General features: G+C 40.3%; 1 protein-coding gene across 7 annotated transcripts in view; it reads left to right on the top strand.

Annotated features, from left to right (window-relative positions):
* TPK1 (thiamin pyrophosphokinase 1) overlaps positions 1–20,176 on the top strand; it is a 284,460-nt gene that overhangs the window by 176,129 nt on the left and 88,155 nt on the right. For 6 of the 7 annotated variants that reach the window (XR_009966076.1, XM_062625397.1, XM_062625399.1 and 3 more), the window contains one exon: positions 7,299–7,445. The exons of the other annotated variant lie outside the window; for it this stretch is intronic. Coding sequence is in view for 5 of the 6 variants with exons in the window: in XM_062625397.1 (XP_062481381.1) it covers positions 7,299–7,445 (147 nt within the window). In the remaining variant the exon portion in view is untranslated. The remainder of the gene's footprint in view (positions 1–7,298; positions 7,446–20,176) is intronic. 7 annotated transcript variants of the gene reach the window in all.

Here is a 20,176-nt window from a genome sequence, read left to right on the forward strand (position 1 = left end):
CAGAATGGTTTGCACTGGAAAGGGCTTTAAGATCATCTAGTTCCAAGCCCCTGCCATGGGCAGGGATGCCTCACACTACACCATTTTGTGCCGAATGTTTTCCCTGTGATTCCTTCCTTAAAATCTGATAGCTGAACTTGACAAAATTGTAATAAAAATAGGATGAAGGTTAATTTCAAAGAAAAGACACATCTGGTTTAGAAAGCCACAGGAAAAGATCTCACCTCTCAGAGGTGAGGTGAGGTGAGGTGAGGTGAGGTGAGGTGAGTCCAGTCCGGTTCCAGCCGGTTCCAGCGGCCCCACGGCGGGAAACAGCGCAGCCCCTCGGCCGCGGGCGGGCGCCTCGTGCACAGCGCCCTCGGCTGAGGAGGGGCGGGCGCTGCCCGGCGGGGAGCGCTGAGGGGAGAAGGGCGAGGAGCGGCCCGGCCAGCCCCGAGGGCAGAGCGGCAGGAGGGGCTCCCGCCGCCCCCCGCAGCGGTTCCACGGAGACTCCCCTCTGGAGGTCGCGAGTGGAGAGCTCCTGAGGGAGCTGCGGCCTGCGCGGAGCCAGAGATGGAGCAGGTACGCAGCCAAAGGTCGATGTGCCTCGAAGGAAGCTGCAGCCTGTGGAGGGGAGGCCACGCAGGACCACGCTTGTGGCAGGAGCTACAGCCTGTGGGAGACCCACGTTGGAACAGTTTGCTCCTGAAGGATTGTACCCCACGGGAAAGACATCACATTGTAGCAGGGGAAGAACACGATAAGGAAGGCGAGGCAGAGAGGAGCGGGTGCGAACTGGTCACGGTCCCCCATTCCTTTATGCTGCTTATGGAGGGACGAGATACAGGAGCTAGGAATGAAGTTGGGCCTGGAAAAAAAGGAGTGGTTGAAAGATGGCTTTAGTTTTGTCTTCTATTTTTCCCTCTCAAACTTGATTTTTAATTGGTGATAAATTAATTTTGTCAAGTTCAATCTGTTTTACTTTTGATGGCACCTGGTAATTGACAATCTTCCTGGCCTTGTTGTGACCCATGAGCTTTTTCATCTTTCTTCTCCCACTGTCCTGTTGAGGAAAGGGAAGGAAGAGCTGGGGTGGGTGCCTGCCTGCCAGCTGAGGTGAACCCACCATAGGACTGTATAGGAAATCAAAGAGGAGTTGTCAGGGCTCATGGAGCCATGCAGACATGCAGGGTCTCATTGATACATGTCGTGGGATATGTATCCTCACTGCGGGCTAGCAGGCAAAACTGATCCATCAGGTATGGAGACTTTCCTGTACAAGAACATCTCTGCTGGCATGCTGCAGCAGGAGCTGTGGTCCAGGTAAGGCTGCCTCATCTGGATCGTGATCTGTATCCCTCTGGGGGAATAACAGAGGCTTTTAGGGAGAGTCTTCACAGCCAAAAGCTTCTCTGTGCAGTACCCTTACCACCTGCTGCGCCTGCGGAACTGGTTTAACCTTTAGCACAGGCTGCAGGTTAGCTGTGGTTGAGGAGTGTGGGATGACTGGGGTCCTGCTGGAAGGGATGTGGTAGGGTTGTAGTTGTGTTGTCCCACTTTGTGACAACATGGAAATCTGATGGAGGGAGGGGAAGGAAGCTATTCCACTAAAGTCTGACAGAGTTCAGTGAAATGTGAAATGGAAAGCTCACAACGAACACATTCTCTTGAAGAATGTAGGATCATTTTTTTCCCTCCTTTGAGTTGTTCATTGATGGGATTTTATAGTTAGTTTTCCCCCTTTTTTAACTGCTGGCGGCAGTATGTGAAGAAATTAAAAACACAGCATGTGCCAAACACAGCTTTTGGCACTAGATGTGAGTGGATATGAGACCATGAAAGAGATTCTCTAGACCATTTTAGCATAATCGTTTGAGGGCCTCTTGCATTACTGCTAACAGAAATACTGGGCTTGCTTTCTTAGGGGTATGATAGTTTACAGTAATCGGTTTTACATTTCCATAAGCATGATACTGCAGTACATACTGTGGATTACAGTGGTTCAGCTGTGGGAACAGAGGTTAGCCTGATGCTTGTCAATGTCTTTTCAAATTGTTTTAAAAGACATAAAGATTTTATGATTTTTCAGAAGACACGATTGATTGCTCTGGAATCCTTGTTCATGTGCAAAATATGTGTTTGGGTCAAAACCAGCACATATTTTTCTCCAAAGCCTCAGTGGACAGATTGCTCTTGAGACTTGTTTTAGTGCACTTCTGCCTACTCACAACAGCATGGTAGCAGTCTGGAGTAGGGACAAGCCCTTTACCCAGAAAATTTGAGTCAATAAGGAATTCTAATTACCCTGATCTCAGATGCAGCATCAGTTGTAGAGCTGTGCTCCAGCTGATTGGCTGTAGTAGAGTGGGAGTTATTGCTGTCCCTACTCTGAAGCCCACGGAGTCCTGTTTGATCAAGGCCATCTAGGAATATTCAGCACAAGACCAGACAGTCAAATCCAGATTGCTTGGGGTTGAGCAGTTCACGTGGATTTTGTAGAGCTGGTACAATGTAAAGATTAGTGGAATCAGTGAAGTGACAAGGAAGCTGATTGAAAGTTATCAGCTCAGGTGCATGGACAGAATGGCAGCCTTTAGCTGAGAGCTCTTGTTCCTGTGAAGAGATAGAAGACTGAAGCCAGGAGTGAATTCTGGCTAAAGAGGGTTCTACCTGAGCAAAGTTCAGATGCTGCTGTGTGGCTGGGCATATCCTTCCTGTAGGAAGTGAATGCCATACCTTTTACATAAAACCCTGAGCTAGCAGACCAGTATAATCAACTCAAATGGACAATATTGTGCTATATATTTATTGTTGGGTTGTGGGATTTTAATAGTTCATTAAATTTACACTGCTATTTTGTGGATGATACAAAAAAATGACTGTGACCTGGCCAGCACAAGAGCTCTTAATACAACTATGAGAGAGTGAGCTGAAATCTGATCTGGCTCATTTGTTATCAAGGAAAGTGCTGCTGTATTTTAAAGTGTTCAGTAGTGAAGCTAAGGCAGAGACCAGAAAGGATATGTCCAGATTTTCAAACCACATCTTGAGTGGATGAAATTGCCTTCTGAAGGAAAAAATGCTTTTCTTGTAAACTAGTCAAAATTGATGAAGTGTCAAAGTGATAAAGCAGTAATAATTATAGCATTCACACTACTGCTTAATTGTTTTTCAGCATATACTTCAATATATATGTATCTCAGCATCTAATACACTTCAGTGCATGTTACTACAGTAATTGTATTTTCTATATCGTATTTCCCTAAAACTTTAAATTAAAGGAATAGGCCTGTGAATGGTAGGAAATTCAGAAAGGCGGTGAAAGGTGAAAAGATACCAGTGAAGTGAGAAAGTGATGAAAGGAAGCTATGGTCAAAGCAGATACAACATCTGATCTGTAATTGGCATATCTTAGGTATTAGCAGCGGATGGTCTGACAGGGAGGGCGGGTTTGTTCATGGCTCCAGAGCTTTTACAGCACCTTGATTACTGTTGCCTTCCCTTTTTGCTTTAGGGAAGGTCTTTTTCACAGTTCATCCAGTAATGCTAGTTGTTGTCAGTACATGCGTTCCCTTTAACCTACCCACCTGACACTTAGGCATATTTGTTTGCAAGTTTTCTGGCTGAAACCACGCTAATGTGGAAGAAAGTCCTTCAACTTGTCTGTCCAGAGCCTTACCCACACCCTGGGGAAAGGATTTCTTACCAGGTTTGAAAAGAATGGACATACTTTGCTGTCAGTTCCAGCCTTGGACTTTGCTCTTAGATGTCATCGTGTTGCTGACATTACAATGCTAGATCCTGCAGTGTTTTCACTCATCCCAGGCAGTTCCCAGCTTCCTGTGTCCTTTCACCATTCTCCTTAAATAAACCTTCCTCATTCCTATACTGGAAATCTTCTTTGTATTTAAGCCATGCATGCCAGAAGAAGGAGTGCCACATGGACCAGTTTTGGGAGAAGGATAGCATTTAGCAAGCCTGCGAACATTTTACAGCAAGTTGTCTATTTCAGTAGTCTCTGTGAGAGCAGAAGCAGGAACCTAAACAACTTCATTCTGATGTGATGCTCATCAGCTCCCCTTGGTTACTGCACTCTCTAAATTATAGATTAGAGGAGAAGGAAAAAATACATCACTGAATTGCCATCACAGTGTCTTTTTTTATGCTTCCCTTCTCCTTCCAAACAGCCCTGCTGTTCGGTAGTGACTCCTAAAACTCTTTCAGGAGATTGTAATGCATAAGTGTATCATTTAAAGATGACTGAATTCCGCTCTTAAATCTTCAGCTCTTTCTAAATTAAAGCTTGATAGCTATTAAAGATGCTGTGCAATATGTTTAAGTCAAGTTATATATAGATAGTCTAAGAGAATATGTTGCCCTTTACATGTGCTTGCAATGATCCAAGCTATTCTTTGTAGTTATTTAGGATTTTATAACCTTTTTTTTCAGGATATGAGTGACACTGCGTGAAAACAAATTGTGTAAAGGCACTGATGACAGGACATTTAAGTTAGCATAGACATTTCAATTGAAGTACAGTGTGTTAGTCAAATGCTACCTGCTGGGCTGATTAGCTGTAGCACTGTAATTCTGTAGTTTGTGTTATACAGGAAATCATAGTAGAAAAACAAATGGGTTTTGCGCTCTGTAGTGTGGGAATATATACATGTCCTTTGCTTTGGTATTTGCTCTGTCTTAGGTTCTGGAATGACCAAAAGATGTGTATGTGCTTTCAGGGCACTTCTGTTTTCTTAAGCGCATAGCAGAGTGAGAGGAGCAGTGATTGCAGGGAAGGAACTGATTTTCTGTTAGTTTGTCGGTTTTGTGTTGTGTTTGTTATTTGACGGAGCTGATAGCTTTCAGATGAAAAGGTTGTCAAGGTTTTTGTTAGCCTTAGCCTCTCTATGTTTTTTTTTTGTTAAATAAACAACGTGTATATACCTAGACCTTCAAAGAGGGTGTCTGAAAATCTTACAATGTCGGGATTCCTGTCACTGCTGCCAAGACTATTGAGTGAAGGGCAGGACTGTCAACCTGACGTGCCAAATTTTAGCTTTCCTCTCTGCCTGCTTCTCTTGTACTCCAGCTGGGTTTGTTTGTGAACCTGACATGTCATGTTTTCCATTTTCACAATCCATGCAAACCCTAAATAATACTACATTCCCTCCTCAGATACTTTTATTAGTTTTCTTCCAACACACCACAACCCCAAACCTCTGCTCTATGAATACCTTTTCAATAGATCTACTCTGTGCTAGGTTGATTTTATTTTCTTACTTTTGGAAAACAACTCACTTCCCTGTTGCTGTTGAATAAGGAGTAGGACTTTTCTTCAACACGCAGTACTGTGGCAATCTATCAGAAAAAACTGCAGTCACTGAACACTTCATTGTTTGAGATAGGTCCTGTACTTCTCAATAAGTACCCGTGTGAATAACAGAACAGGATTTTTCTGACATACTGGCAGTTTTATAAGGAAAATAAGACACACTCAGAATGTTATTGCACCATTTTAATTACAGATCAGGCAGAGTTCTGTGTTTCCTTCATCCTTACCTTTTAAACTGTAGCAAATGTCAAAGCCAAAACAAACAAGTTCATGTGTGGTGAGACATGCATACTAGGAAATTATACAGTAGTTGCTCAGCTTTTTGAAGATTGGGCTAGGTTAATATTTAAGCTTAAGTCTCATTGCTCACAAGAAAAACAACATACATGTGGATTCTGAGCCTTTGCAAAGCTACTTTAACTTCACTGTGGTTCCACATTAACGTAGCAGATTTTCCCCATGGCCTCTGTTGGGGTTGGGGGCATTTTTACTGCTGATTGTCTGGTAGGGAACTGGTGTTGGTGGGACTTTTTAATAGTATTTTCAAGAATTTATTCATCCTTTTAAATCACCATCATCACCAGTCAAACAAAAGCAGTTTGTTTCTACATTGGAATCAATAAAACAGGTAATGTATTATGGTTTAGCTGGGAACACATGCTTTTTTTGCTTTTGCTGTTTTGTCTTCTGTTTAAGGATATGTATTCCTACCATTTGTATTCTGTTGGTTGCATGTTAGGTCTGTGTCATCTGTAAGCTGCACAGAAAATACATGCTGTTTGCAGTACAAGAACAGGTTTTTTTTTGTTTTAGTGTTTGCTGCTAATACAATGTGTTATGTTGATCCATTCTGGTTTCTCAAGTATTTTCCTGGTGGTACTGAGAAAGATGGTGTAATTCTTCACAAAAAGGAAGAGAGGTTAATTTTCATGCAAACCAATATTCAACAGAATCATAAAGCTCTAGCCCTGGTAATAAAAATAGAAGCTGATGCTATTAATTTATCATTGCAGATACACAGAGCACCATTATGTGGCTCCTGGGTTGAGTAAAACTTCATGTAATCACAGTAGCCATAGACTTAAGCCCCATAAAGTTGGAAACTTCACCAGATGGCCATTGTCAAGGCAGCTTCTAAAGACTTTAGAGCTGCAATGTGTTAGGGCTCTAGATATGGCTTAGTCAGTGGTAGCTTTTTAAAACACAATTACTGAACATAACTGATTCACATTATGAAAGTAGTAATAATAATAATACTTTGCCCTCAGTGACCTTTTATCTGAGGACCCAAAAACTCTTAATCAAGGCTTTTAAATACTCCCTTTCTGCTTATAGGAAATAAAGTGTGCAGAGTCTTGATAAGGGAAATGAAGCAGCAGTAGTCCTACCCCTTGGCCTCGTGCAAGTAGTCAGGTAGAGATGATGTTCCAGTTGCTTGGAGTGGAACCTCCTACTTCAGTAGTACTTTTAGTCTTTAGTAGAGCCAGCCTGTGAGTGGAAGTGCTTGCACATTAAAATGCTGTGAGGAGAACGGCATATAATGGCCCTGATCTGAAATTTCCTTTGTTCGCTTTGTAAGCAGTGACAATACAGAAATGATGTTAAGATCTGGGGATACTAAGGCTCAGATACACCACAGGTATTTGAGAGCTTAGGTGTGGAGTGATGTATCATAGGCTCTACATAATCAGGGCAGACAGTTAAGTGCATGCAAAGACTGGCTTCTATTTTAGAGAGAACAGTTATGTACTTTATAAAAGCACCACATGTTGGCCATGAATTTACCGAGCTTTAATACTCAGCCTCAGAACTCACATAATGGTATTTATCAGTAATGGGAGTAAATAACTGTATTTGACATCTGCTTTTGTAAAGCCAGTAGTTATTTTTTTCTTACTCTTTTCCCCAAAGTGATTTTATTGTTGATTTTCAGGGTTTAGAGATCACTCCTGAAAGTTTTGTCAGTGAATGTTCGTGTTTTATCTTTTAGATCGATGTGATTGTGACTTTGGGTGGACTTGGAGGACGCTTTGACCAAATAATGGCATCAGTGGAAACGCTTTTTCATGCAACAAAAATCACGCCTTTGCCAGTGATAGTTATCCAGGAGTGCTCACTGATTTACCTGCTTCAACCGGTAAGTGTTATGAAAAGCTACTTCATAATAAAACTGACCCTCCACCTATGCTAACCCTGTAGGTCTTACACCATTAAATGCTCATTTACTTAATTGTATTCTCTAGGGTCAGAGCGTAAATACAGAAAATATTGCAGGGAAGTGGACAGCAAATGATGGGCTCTGCATTCTTGCCTTGAAAAGCATTGTGTTTAATTTGTTCAAGAGAGATTTGTTTAAAACGGGAGGAACAAGAAATCCAGAAAGTATGAAACCTCAGTTTGGGTAAATACAGGATTTTGATTATAAATGAAAAACAAAACCCAAAACTTTTAAATTAGATTCCAGTAAGTTTAAATTTAGCACACAGTACTTTTGCATGTTGAGTAGCAATGTTGAGTAGCAGTAGGGATGTCTGAAGTAAGAGTAACAAAAGAAAGATGTAAGAGGAAGATACGAGGGAATTCCTGACAAACTTAGGCAGAGATCTTATGTGGTCCGAGTGGTGCAGTTCATTATGATGGTAATCCAGCTAGCATCAACAAGGGAATTCATTTAAGATGTGTTATTTTTGTGGGTTTTCAGGTCTGTTATTCCATTTATTGATTCATAAAACAACACACGCAAAAGATCTTGCTGGGCTTCTCCTTTTAAGATTTAATTTAGAGGCAAATCTAAGCATCAAAGAGTCTTTTCTAACAGTGATTCATTTGCTTATTTGTAAGCATCTTTTCCTGATGTCAGGGTTTCTGGAAGCTTAACTAACTTTCTCATTTTATCTTGAAAAGGTTATTTCATTAAAACAAATAATATTCACTGATAAATTTGACAAGACCCTGCACCACACCTCATTGTAATTTGAGAAAAGCATTAATAAGGTTCTGTGAGATTATAGATATTAATCCAAGGGGGCAGATGGTGTATTAACAGCTTTGAAGCACTGCGTCTGCAGGAAAGATGGTAGATACAGGAGCTCATTTAGCAGCAAGACGAGGAGTGGCTCTGATCATTACTTGCACAAAATGGATAGAGGCAGCAGAGTGAGGGAGAAAGAAGACTTAAGGATAACTGTGGTTAAAATCTGAAAGTGAAGAGTAACTCGCTTGTGATTGATTTGTGGGTGCAGAACTCCACTGACGACTGTGAAATAATTTTAGAATGTTTTTAAGAAGATACTGAAAAAATAAAACAAGATGGTGATTCGCCAATTTAGCTTACAATTCACTTGAATTGGAAAGACTTAACTCTTTTCATTCATCTTTTCCATAAGAGGCTTTATAATGCCATGCCTAAAGTTGCTTTCAGAAGAGTCTTGAATGAATAATTCAATCCTTTGTGACTTGGAAAAAAAAAAGATATGATTTGTGCATTGAAATAGGAACGGGAGGTTGCTAATTGTTTGGGCTTGCTGGAAACTTCTTTAGTTTCTGGTTTTAATAATGCTGTATGAGAAGCATTTAATACTTTACTGTTGATGGGGAATGTTCCCCAGAGTATTAATTTTCCCTGCCGTTCCTGGCTGGCGTTCTGCATTGCCAGTAACCAACTTCTGTAGCCTCAGGCTCTTTCTAGTGTACGGAAATAAGGGGAAGATAAAGGGGGCAGACTGTTTCAACAATCTTAATGCCAACTTTGACACAAAATTGCTTTTTGTTGTTGGTTTAAACTTGTCACTGTCAGCATCTTCAGTCAACTGTCATGATACCTCCAGATAATAACATTGTTCCTGCATAGTTTAGGTAAAAATCAAGTGAGTATTTCATACCCAGAAAGAATTGAGGATCCTAAGCTTGAAAGTACTCTTTATGTGGACATCAGTGTGGTGTTTTTCTCCTACAAACAGCTACGAACAAGATATTCTCTCTTTTTCCTCTCTCCCCTTTGTAATCTAAAATCAAGGTAGGAGGGAGCTGAACACGGTGAGAGACCCACTGACTTTTTGAAATGCAAGTCTGGAAACTGTGCAACCAATGAAGCAAGGTTTTGAGATTCAAATGCTAATACAAATGATGAAGTTAAGAGCATGTTTCTTCTACTCTAAAATGTAGATCTGAAACTTTTCTCACTTGGGGAAAGAAGAATTCGATCATTTTTTTATTCTTTGCATAAAATATGTGAGCAAAATATAACCATAGTTTTGCTTCAAAATAACATTAGCCCTCCATTTTCTATAGTGAAAGAGTATTATTGGTTCTCTATGATGTGTGCCTAGGCAGAGGCTAAAATATTTGCACAGAGCAGATAAACTGCTAATCCCATGAAAGCCCTAGGAAGGATACAAAGGAGAATAGCAACTCAAGCTGCTAAAGTTTTTGGTACTAATGCAGAAACTAAGATGGGGACAGTTTGAGTGGGTTTCTAAGTACACCAGAAAATCTAATAAGCAGTTGCTTTGAAAGAGAGCTATTTTACATTACTACAATGTTGATATAGAGGGATGCAGCAGAAGAAATCCGGTTTTAACACACTTGTAAAAGGTCCACATTGTTGTAGGAAACAGGCTTGTAGACTTGCTGAAAGTATTTGGGGTGATAGAGGAAGACAGTAAGGACAGTGCCTGATTTCGGATCCATTGCAGCCTACCAACCAAGGAGGACCAGGTAAAGCAAGTCCTTTTTTCATCAGTCACTACAGTTATCCAAGTACTGAATGAACGGCATGTTGAGTACTAAGGCATTTCTTGGAAAATAGATGCAGACAGTGCAAGTTTTTGAAAGATACTGGGAAATATGTTTTGGCATGGAAAGTGAAGAAAACTAGAAGGAAGTAAATTTCTATATTCATTTCTGACCTATAAGGATGAACTATACTAAGAGATGGAGAGAAAAAAGGTGGGAATTATTACACCCCTTAAATACTTGTGTCTGTGGAGAGACTGTGTGGTTGGCTGGGATTGCGATAGAAATACATTGTAGTTATCTAAATTTAGATAAATGAATTCCAATATTGGTCAAATTACTTAACAAGTATTAAAAAAAAAAAAGTAGGTGTGAAACAGGTTGCTCCTGTGGGAGGGTGTTTTGCTGACAGGCAGGGTGCACCACAAAGTGACCACACACTAGCTGTGTAACATGCACAGTTTATTATATGAGCACACTAAAGCCAATAAGCACAGTAAAGCAAGCACACTAATGTGAATGAAGTAAACATCTCTCTATATATAGTGAATAAGTACAATAAAGCAAATCAGAGATAGAGGTATATAAGTGAAATACCAAAGAAAGTTATGAATGCGTTAAATCATTACTGTGTAGAGAGAACAGAGATTAAGAAGAAATACATCACTGATTACCACTGAAGCATCATCCAGGCCCACACTTGCAGCTGGGAAGCCCCATTGCAGCCAGTGCCAGGAGTCTCCGGTAACTGGGAAAGTCCCTATGTGGTGCATCCACCTGTAGGTAAGGCTTTTCTCATGGCCACAAGAGGGTCCTGCTTTTATACCCTTAGAAACACAACCAGCTTTATGCCAGATCTCTGATTGTTTACTCATGGGGCTGTGCAGTGTCTCATGATCTCACCATTGTCCATCCTGAGAGCATTGTCCAGGGCCCCAGTGCAGCCAAGTGTCATAGAACAGCTGCACACCTCTGTTTTCCTGTCTCTTTCCGACATACAGTCACGATGAATATAAATATGTATACTATGCTGAATGCACTGTGACAAAAAGCATACTTTGTTATGCCTCTCAGTCATGAGAGGTAATCAACTCTCAGCTAGGTTTCCAACCATTACAAAGGGTGTAAGCAATGAGAGCATAGTTTGTAACTACGGAAGTTTTATGTTGACAGTGAAAGATTTTCTGTCATCTGGATGGGAAAGGAAACTAACGACAAGCAACCTAAATGAAATGCATCTTTTGCTCAGTCTTCATTAAAGCAAAATATTTCCTTTAGCAGATCACCACCCCAGTTAAAATCAGTGCCAAGTCCGAAAGCAAGAGTCAGAAATAGGGAGACTGTGTAAGAATTCCAGGAGGTAATGCTTGGCCTGAAGCATTTTCTAATGTGATGATTGGAATTAAAAGAAAAAAAGGAAAAAAAGAAGAAAAAAAGTCTCTCTGTTCTGAATAGCCATCATACTTCTTTCTGTAGTGGGGGAGGAAAGAAAGCGTGAATTCTAAATAAAGAGTAATCAGTCCTTATATGCAAGATATTTTATGCAACAGTCTGTACATTTTATGCTTGGAATTTTGGTAATATCAATTACCATTAGAATATACCCTGGCTGAAGAGCATTAGGCCCTTAGAGTCATGTTTATCATTCTAGTCATGTTCAATATGAATGGCTTAAGGTTCCACATACATACTGTCTCATTTTCTGGTTGTGTGCTTCTCAGGAGTACAGAAACATTAGCTTCTGTACACTGAGCATAAATTATCTTTTATCTGTGAGTTTTATGGCAGTTTGTAATACAAGGTAATAGGATTTATGACCAAGAAATGAGAAGATGTCCAAGACTTAATGAGGCCTGTCTTTTACATGTACTGAGCAGTTCAGTTTTCCCCACACAGGATTCCAGCCCTGGGATGTAGAAAAGAATTGCTACCTAAACATGAAAATATGTTACAGCAGCATATTTTGGCAGTTAGCTAACTCTTTTGAGAGAGTGTGTGAATACTTTCATAACTCTCTTCCCTGCGCACAGCTTGTCTTGTGAGTGCATGTCTGCCTTCCCTGTGAGAAGCAATTAATAATTTAACATCATAGATAGTCCAGCAGCTAAATGAGTCCTGTCCCTTATTCTTGGCTCTTTACTACCATTTCATTGAAGTAAATTGTATTGTCTTTTGATCTCAGTCTCCTGGTTTGTATATTGGATAAAACTCAGGTCCTTTTCTGAATGGGTACTGGGAGGCTCGTTTAGTTTTGTACAAAACACCATTACATCCTTAGCTCTGCACTGAGGTGAAACACAGGCTCGCATAGGTAATAGTAACAGTATTAATAAGGCCCTTAATTAACATAAATATTGCCATGCAGTAGGCTGTGCGGCTCATTAGTTTGTGTGGTCGAAAGAACAGTTTTATTGGGAGCCAGCTATCATTCTCACAGACAGTGCCTGGGCACAGGCCAGTAAGTGCTTGCCAGGAATTTGAAGGGTCTCCTTACTTCAAACCCTTACTGAAGTTTGAAGGGTTTGTCCAGGGGGCAAGAGAGAACATCCATATGTATGTGAGCACTGCTGTGCTGGTTGGCTTGAGGTCCAGAGAGTATGACCTGAACTGTATTACAGATGTAGACAAAGTGACTAGGCATGGAGATCTGCTCCTAGGTGGGGGCACTGCAACAGGTATAAAAAAGGGAAGGACAAGACTGGAAGCTCTACTGTTGCTGCGGTTCTCTTATGCCAATTTTACTTGGTTTGCTTTGTGTCCATGGCTGTAAAATTTAATGAGTATTTCATACTATCATAGGGAGTTCCATAGGATCAGTTAGGTTGAAAAAGACTTTTAAGATCAAATCCAACCCCGCAATTTCAGAGTTTTCTTCTGGCAGCCAGTTCCTTGAATTTTGCAGAGGCTTTGAGAATGAGTTATCGAATCAGTTCTATACCACCTCGTATGTGTAAGAAGCAGATATGGCTTGCACCGGTACTCAGTGGAGAAAATCCTTAGTGAGTGTGCCTCTTGTATGAGATAACTCTGCAATTTGGAAATTTGAGGATAATCTTTAATGTCTCCTTTTCCTATATTATTAATATATTTTGTGGGTAGATTCATGTGCAGAAGGGTCCAAGTTGCTAAGGAAGGTGTTTAACCATGTATTTAATATTTCAACAAAATATATGAACATACAGTTAGTACTTAAAATATTGATTGTCCTAAAAGGCTGTCGTTCCTGTTTGGTATCTGCTCTCAAAGAGCACTGTTGGAACTTAATCTAGTTGTCAAAGTAAGTGAGTGTCTCTGTGCCTTGAGCTCTTTGTAGGTCACCTGAATGATTGTCTATGGAATTTACAAATATACAACTTCTCATTCTTTGATAAATATATCTTTTGGTGACTTTTTCAGCTGGACAGAACACTGCTCATGTCAAAAATATGAGTGGTGGAAAAAACTTATTCGCACTCCTCTCTGGGAGCCTGACTACTTCATAAGAACCCTTACAAAAAGGGGCTTCAGTAGTACATTTAAATAGCTTCTCAGAAAGTAAGTTGCTATGTTGGTAGTTCAGCTGCTTTAGTTTCCTTGTTTGGTAAGAAACCTTGAGGATTTGGTTACAGCTCAGCTTCTGTTCATAAAATCAGACTGTTAAGAATTACAGCCTGTGTTTTTCTTCTTTCCTGGGAAAATCCAGCTGGGCTAATGATCATTTTCATCATGTGTTTTTGTGCTGGACTCTAAATGTGACCTTCAAGAAGCTTCAGGTCCAAGTGACTCAGGTTTGTTTCCCAGTGGTCTGTGGCTATAAAGTAATGTTGCTTCATGTTTACCACAAGTTTTTTTTTACTGGATATCAGTAATCCAAATTTAATGAATTTTTGTTAATCATATCTTGGTCTGGGGAAGATTTACTGGTTATCTTGCTTCTCACTGTTACAAAAGGAAAATTTTAATGTTTTTTTTCTCTTAACAAGTAAGTTCTTTATACATTGCTTCTATTCCAGCATTAGCAAATGTGAAGTATGAAATACACAAAGTTTATATGGTATATTAGAAATAATATTTAGCTTTTGAGACACTTATATCCTTTTGAGCAGTTCATTTAGTATCAGTTAAAAGTGCAGCCTGCATCATCTTTATAAAGTATTTGGAATTATGTGGATTGTTCATGAACTCCTTTGCAGAGGATCACATCTGATAGTTACGGATTACTTTTTTATAATGAAGATAAAGCAAAATACCTTTTTATAGGTCTCATCCTACAGCTTTGCTAAGACAAACAGGGTACAATAAATTCAGAAGTCAATTAGTTAGCTTGCAGGTAAACCGCTTTAAAAAAAAATCAAAACAACTTACCTTTCAGAGGAAAAGAAAACACCAAACCATCATTGCCAAGTGAAAAAGAATAGTCTTTACTAAATGAGATTTTCGTCTGCTCATAATTCTTAAGAAACAAGTAATAGTCTATAGCAGGATATGTTAATCACACAGCTGTTTTTCAATGCACATGTTAATGATTGTCTGCAAGAGAAGATAATGTAGGGCGTCTAATTGGATTACTCATGTATTTGTGTATTCTGGAGTCATCCAGTGTGATTCTGAACCAGTAGCTGTTGTTTGGTAAGTTTCAATGGTTCTGCTCTCAGAATTTTTCAGTCTTTGTCCAGATTTTTACTTAGTTACTACAGCAGCTGATGGCATATCATCTAGGGGAATCTTGACCGTAAATAAAGCTCTTCCAATGAGGTTCCTACTCTCTGTTGTTGCCCTTAGCTGTTGTAATATCATCTTGTTAATATGGTAATATCTATTTTTCTGCTTCTTGGAAACCACAAGTAGTTTTCTGTTACAAAGATAATCTTAGAGCTGTTTTTTCCCCCAAACCTATCAATTATTTGTGTTTCCTTTGAAGCTTTAATCCTTCTTGTCATCCCCACCCTTAACAAGCTTCTTTCTGCAGCTTCTTTCTGATACTTGATGGTTGTATGTGCAATATGTTATTAATAATTTTCTGTACTGTAAAACAACTCTTCTGCTGCACAAGTTGCCTGTTTCACATTAAATGATCAGCAAAACATGTAACATTTGTCCTTGACATTTGCTTATAGGTATGAGCTGATGTTTAAACTGAGAACAATAGGAAGCGGGTAAAACTTCTGCCTTGGTGGTAGTGGTGAGCTGAGGAAGACCACAACACTGAATATAGTGTGCATTCATTAGCTCTTTCTTCTGCAACTAAACAGGGCAAAACTGAAGTGTGTGTGCATGGGTGTGTTCATTCTAGTTTTGTATGGGGGTTTTTCCAGGTAGGACTTGGATCCTATATGGGGACTTTGTAGCAAGCAAAGGAATTCCCAACTGTTTTGTGAATGGCTTTAAAACAAAGGCATTTGAAAAGACTGCTAATATGGGTTCCAAATTTGGTCAGGATGAAATACTTGGTACATAATTTAATAAGCTTGCTGTAAGGTGCTATATTTTTCTACTTTAAAAATTATTCATATGCTTGTCTTTATGAAGGTCTCATAGACTGGTACTTTACGGACTGGTTTTGTAGTATTTTTATGAATATTGTTGTGGTTTAAAATATTTGTCTACTACCTGATACCTAGAGCGAGTAATACAATATTTTGAAGTTTCAAGGTTAGCCATTACACATAGAATCATAGAATAGTTATGGTTGGAAAGGACCTTGAAGTTCATGTAGCTCCAACACCCTGCCATGAGCAGGGACACCTCACAGTAGACTATGTTGTCTAAGACCCTGTCCAACCTGGCCTTGAGCACTGCCCGGGATGGACCATTCACTACTTCTTTGGGCAACCTGTGCCAGTGCCTCACCACCGTCACAAAGGACTAAAGACGCTTAGAGGGATAATATATGAACACTTCCTGTGAATTGCCTGATCAGAGCTCATTCCTCTTACTAGTTTAATCACCGTACAGCAAGATCTGTTCTTCTCTTTCTAATCTTGTTTCCTCTTCCCTTTTTTCCTTTTCCCTCTGGATTTTTCTTGGATCCCATCAATTGTCTTTTCTCAGTGCATTATAATATCTTAATTTTTTAGTTGAGTTTTGTAAAAAACACGTTTTAATTTCAGCAGCCACTGTTGCCCTGAAGATTTTCCCCAGGATTCCACTCCTCCCAGCAGGTACAATTCTATGCTATGAAGGACTAATTCATCAATGCTCTTTTGTCATTCTGGCTTCATCTGTTCTTCTTGGATCTTGCAGTATTTCCTCTTGATTTTGTACTACCAACAAATGAAATGGTCTCATTTGATTAGTGCTAGAAACTGTGGGGATAATGTCTACTGCAGCATGCCTATACATCACCCTTAAATTAGTGCTGACTTAGAGTTCTTTCTTCAGCTGTATTATGTTAGCCCACAAGTCCTAGGTTTCTGTGCTACCCACTAAGGGATACTGTCTCACTGAAGTCATGCTTGAAATGCATTTCACCGAAGGTTTGTATTAAGTACTTTCTCTTTGAGTGTTAAATGGATTTCAGTGGTAGTTTGGGGGTACAGGATTTTTTCACTCCCTCCCTGGTATTACAGAAAGTTCGGTAGGGAAGCTAACAGGTATCAGAAGTCTGTAACGTGTGACAGAGCCTCCTCTGGAAAGAAAACTAATGCGAAGTATGTTACTTCATACAATTAAAAATGTAGCAGGGAAAATTAATATTATCTTTCCTAGACTGAATGTAAGTGACAAAAAAAAATAGAAGTGATAGGAGGTGAGAAATTCTTATCTAATACAAACCACCCCAAAATCAGAATGCTGAATACTTAATGGTTGACCAAGCCTGAAGGGTTTATGGATTCCTTTAGAGGAAAACTTAAAAATGGTGCTTTCTGCTCAGATCTGAGTACTGGCATTAGTTAAAGTTGCAGAAGATAAGCATCCATATCCTGGCCTCAGTTATATTTGAAAAATGTTGTCTCTTAAACTCCATCCCTTTATGAAATCCCTTAGGCTTTTCCAATCCCTTACAGGATCACTGTTAATTCTGTGTCTGCCAGGGCAGTGGTGTCAGCCGTATGGATTTTCTACATATACACTTACTGTTAGAAAAGGATCAGTGCAGAAGAATGATAATATTTCCTAGTATCTGAGGTTCTAGGGAAAATGCTGTACTACCCTGATAAACAAAATTTAGCTAGAACTATTCAGCTTTGCCATTGGAAGTGATTTACTTTGCAATCTGAAATTTCTTCATGTTAGCAAAAGCTGGTTATGTTACTTCAGCACTTTGTCTGCTGTGGGAGAACATCCCAAGAGGAGACAGTGATGAGAGATTGAGTTTTGCAGCATCTTTAAAGACTATAATGTGTCTCTTATGTCAGCTGCAGTTAAAAGTACTTGCCAGTTGGGCCCAGTGACCCTCATGGGAGCAGGCTTCCTGCTCCTAGTCCTATAATCAAGATATTTGGGATGAATGCGTTCTTGTTAAAAGCAAGAAAAGTCTGGAAGTTTGTGACTTCGCAGCAGAAGAAAGGCTCCTTCTCCATACTCAGATCTAAATTTACAGGATTGGTACAATGCCCTAGTAGCCAATGACAGGGAACAAGCTCCTTCTGGAAGAACTATCTGAGCGTTAGCAGCAGGTGGAAGCAGCAGGTAACAGTGACTGGAGATGTTCTACTTCAGGAGATAAAGGTGCTCATCTGCTGACCAGACATGCTTTCACACAAGTTTTATGGCTTGGCAAGACCTGGATCCAGGATGGTGTGGAGAGGCTGCTGAGGCTTGTCTGGCACTTGGACTGTTACCTGTTGCAGCTCATCTAGATGGACAGCAGTGACGCTGCCAAGGGAAATCTGAAGTAAATCGAGACAGTCTGCAGAGCTCTTTAGGCAAAGGTGAGCCTACGTGCAAGCATAGGTAGTGTTTTCCTCAATCCTGCAGATGAGAGGGAAGTGCTAAGGTAGATGCAGACACAACCTGTGAGTTAATGGTGGGCTGTGTAGCTGTTGTCACAAGAAATGCTTTGGCTGTTAGCACTGTGGGTTCCTCTGAGGAATGAGAATTGCTAGTGAGAGACATGATCTGTTTGACAAAACATCTTTCCCGACAGTCTGGCCAGCCTTTCAAGAAGGGTTTTAAACTAGGTGAGATTGGAGGATGGTGATGACAGCTTATAGTTAAGTCAGGGAGTGGTTCTTAGGGGGGTGATAGGTTCAAGGGACAGAAGTATGGAGTGAGAGAGCACTCAGGAAAGATAAAACTAGTCAAAAGAGAACCTGTCTCGTGCCTGTATGCAAATGCATGCAGCCTAGGAAAGAAACAGGAGGAGCTAGGTCTCCATGTATGGACACAGAACTGTGAAATCATTGGAATAGTTGAGAAGTGGTGGGGTAGCTCAGATGGCTGGAGATCTGATAGGGACATAACAGCTCTTCGGGAAACATAGACAAGGAAGAAGAGGAGAGTTGGTGGCCCTTTCTGGAAATGACCAGTTCACAGAGGAAGGGATCCTGTGGGAGGCAGCTCTGAATGTCAAGGCAGCAGGTTCAGCAGAGGCACATCAAGGTGGCTGGGGACTGGAGCACATGCCCAGCGAAAGAGGCTGAGGATACTGGGCTTCTTCAGCCTGGAGAACAGAAGGTTTTGGGGAGTCCTAATAGCAGTCTTCCATAATCTATGAGGAGGTTATCAAGAAGATGAAGGCAGACTTATTTGTGAGGTGCACAACAGAAGAATGAGAGAGTGGTCCTAAACTGAAACGGGAGATTTTGAGTAAATGTAAAGGAAGATTTCTACAATGGGATAGTTATATATGAGAATAGGTTGCCCAGTATATATCCAACCATGGAAGTGCTCAGAACATGACTGGAAGGCTGCAAGTAATGACCTCCTGAGACCCCTTCCTACCTAAGTGATTCTGGCGCAGTTGTGCAGATACAGGTACGTTAAAGACATTGTACAAGTATCTGTTGAGAAGAGTCTGGAATCTCCTGATACAGGGGACTATGTGGCCGTGTTCAGAAATAGTTCTGTCCACTCTGATGTCTGTTCCAGTTTGTGTTACCTTACAAGGGGACATTTGTTTTATTCTCTTGTGTGACCTCAGATAACATGCTGAAAGGAGAAATGATTTCTGTCTCTAAATGCACTGAGGAAATGCCAGGGAGATAAATAGGCTGGTTAAGTGCAAGGCCAATGTTATAACACAAGTAAATTGCTTTAAACCAGAGATGGATAAATTTCTATTGGAAATCAGAAAAAAAGTCTCTAATCCTTGGTCTGATGAGATGCTGCAATGGCTTTTCAAAAAGGAATAACGGGGAGGAGGGAGACAGTTAAAACAGAGCTTACTATGTTGATTTTATATTCCTAACTGTATTCCTAAAAAAAGCAAACATAAAACGCTTAAAAATTGCCAACATACAACCTTATGTAGACATTGTGTTTCCAACTCTTCTTCATTTCCAGCTTTTTAAACTTGAAGCCTGGCAGTTGCATGAGTCATTTTGAACCATGGTTTGCAAACAGTTAGTGTTAGTTCCAGCCCCAGCCATGGAGTCTGTTTCACAAATACAGTTCCCTTTCACATTTTATTTACTGTATCTGGAAATCTGGGCATCACTTTTGTATATGCCAGAAGAAATCACAGCTATCCAAAGGTGGTTTAGCAGTCAGGGAAGTTTTACTAGTGTGGAAGTGTGTACCTTTTGGCTAGTAATGTTACCAGTACAGAATAAATTCAAGCATATGGCAAAGCAGATTAATGAAATCTAAGCATGTGCTTAAGCACATCATTGAATTGTGGGTCTGCAGATGTAAGTATAGTATCTCATCTGGTGTATAACTCCAAGTTAAGATGTCTGCATTTTCCCATTCACATGACAGCCAGTGATGCTTCATAGGGAGTATCTGCATTTCTGTGGCACCAACATCTGTTTCTGTATGGTTAATTTTCATTAAAAAGTTCCCATCCATTGTTAATTGAATTATGGCCTTCAATTTCAGCAGTGTAAGGTACCTGAGGGAGAGGAAGAAGCTACACCCAGAGGGGAATCCTTTTATTCTGATGAAAGAATAATTTATCAGGCTGAATAATAATTAGCTGGCAGAATTCTCTGCTGGTAACCACAGTGTTGGCAATGAAATGTGCCCTTGCATTATGAGTCTGAGGTCTTC

Source organism: Pezoporus occidentalis, unplaced genomic scaffold (assembly GCF_034315485.1).
Source record: "Pezoporus occidentalis ecotype Australia unplaced genomic scaffold, CSIRO_AGI_Poc_V1 ctg28, whole genome shotgun sequence".
NCBI lineage: Eukaryota > Metazoa > Chordata > Aves > Psittaciformes > Psittacidae > Pezoporus > Pezoporus occidentalis.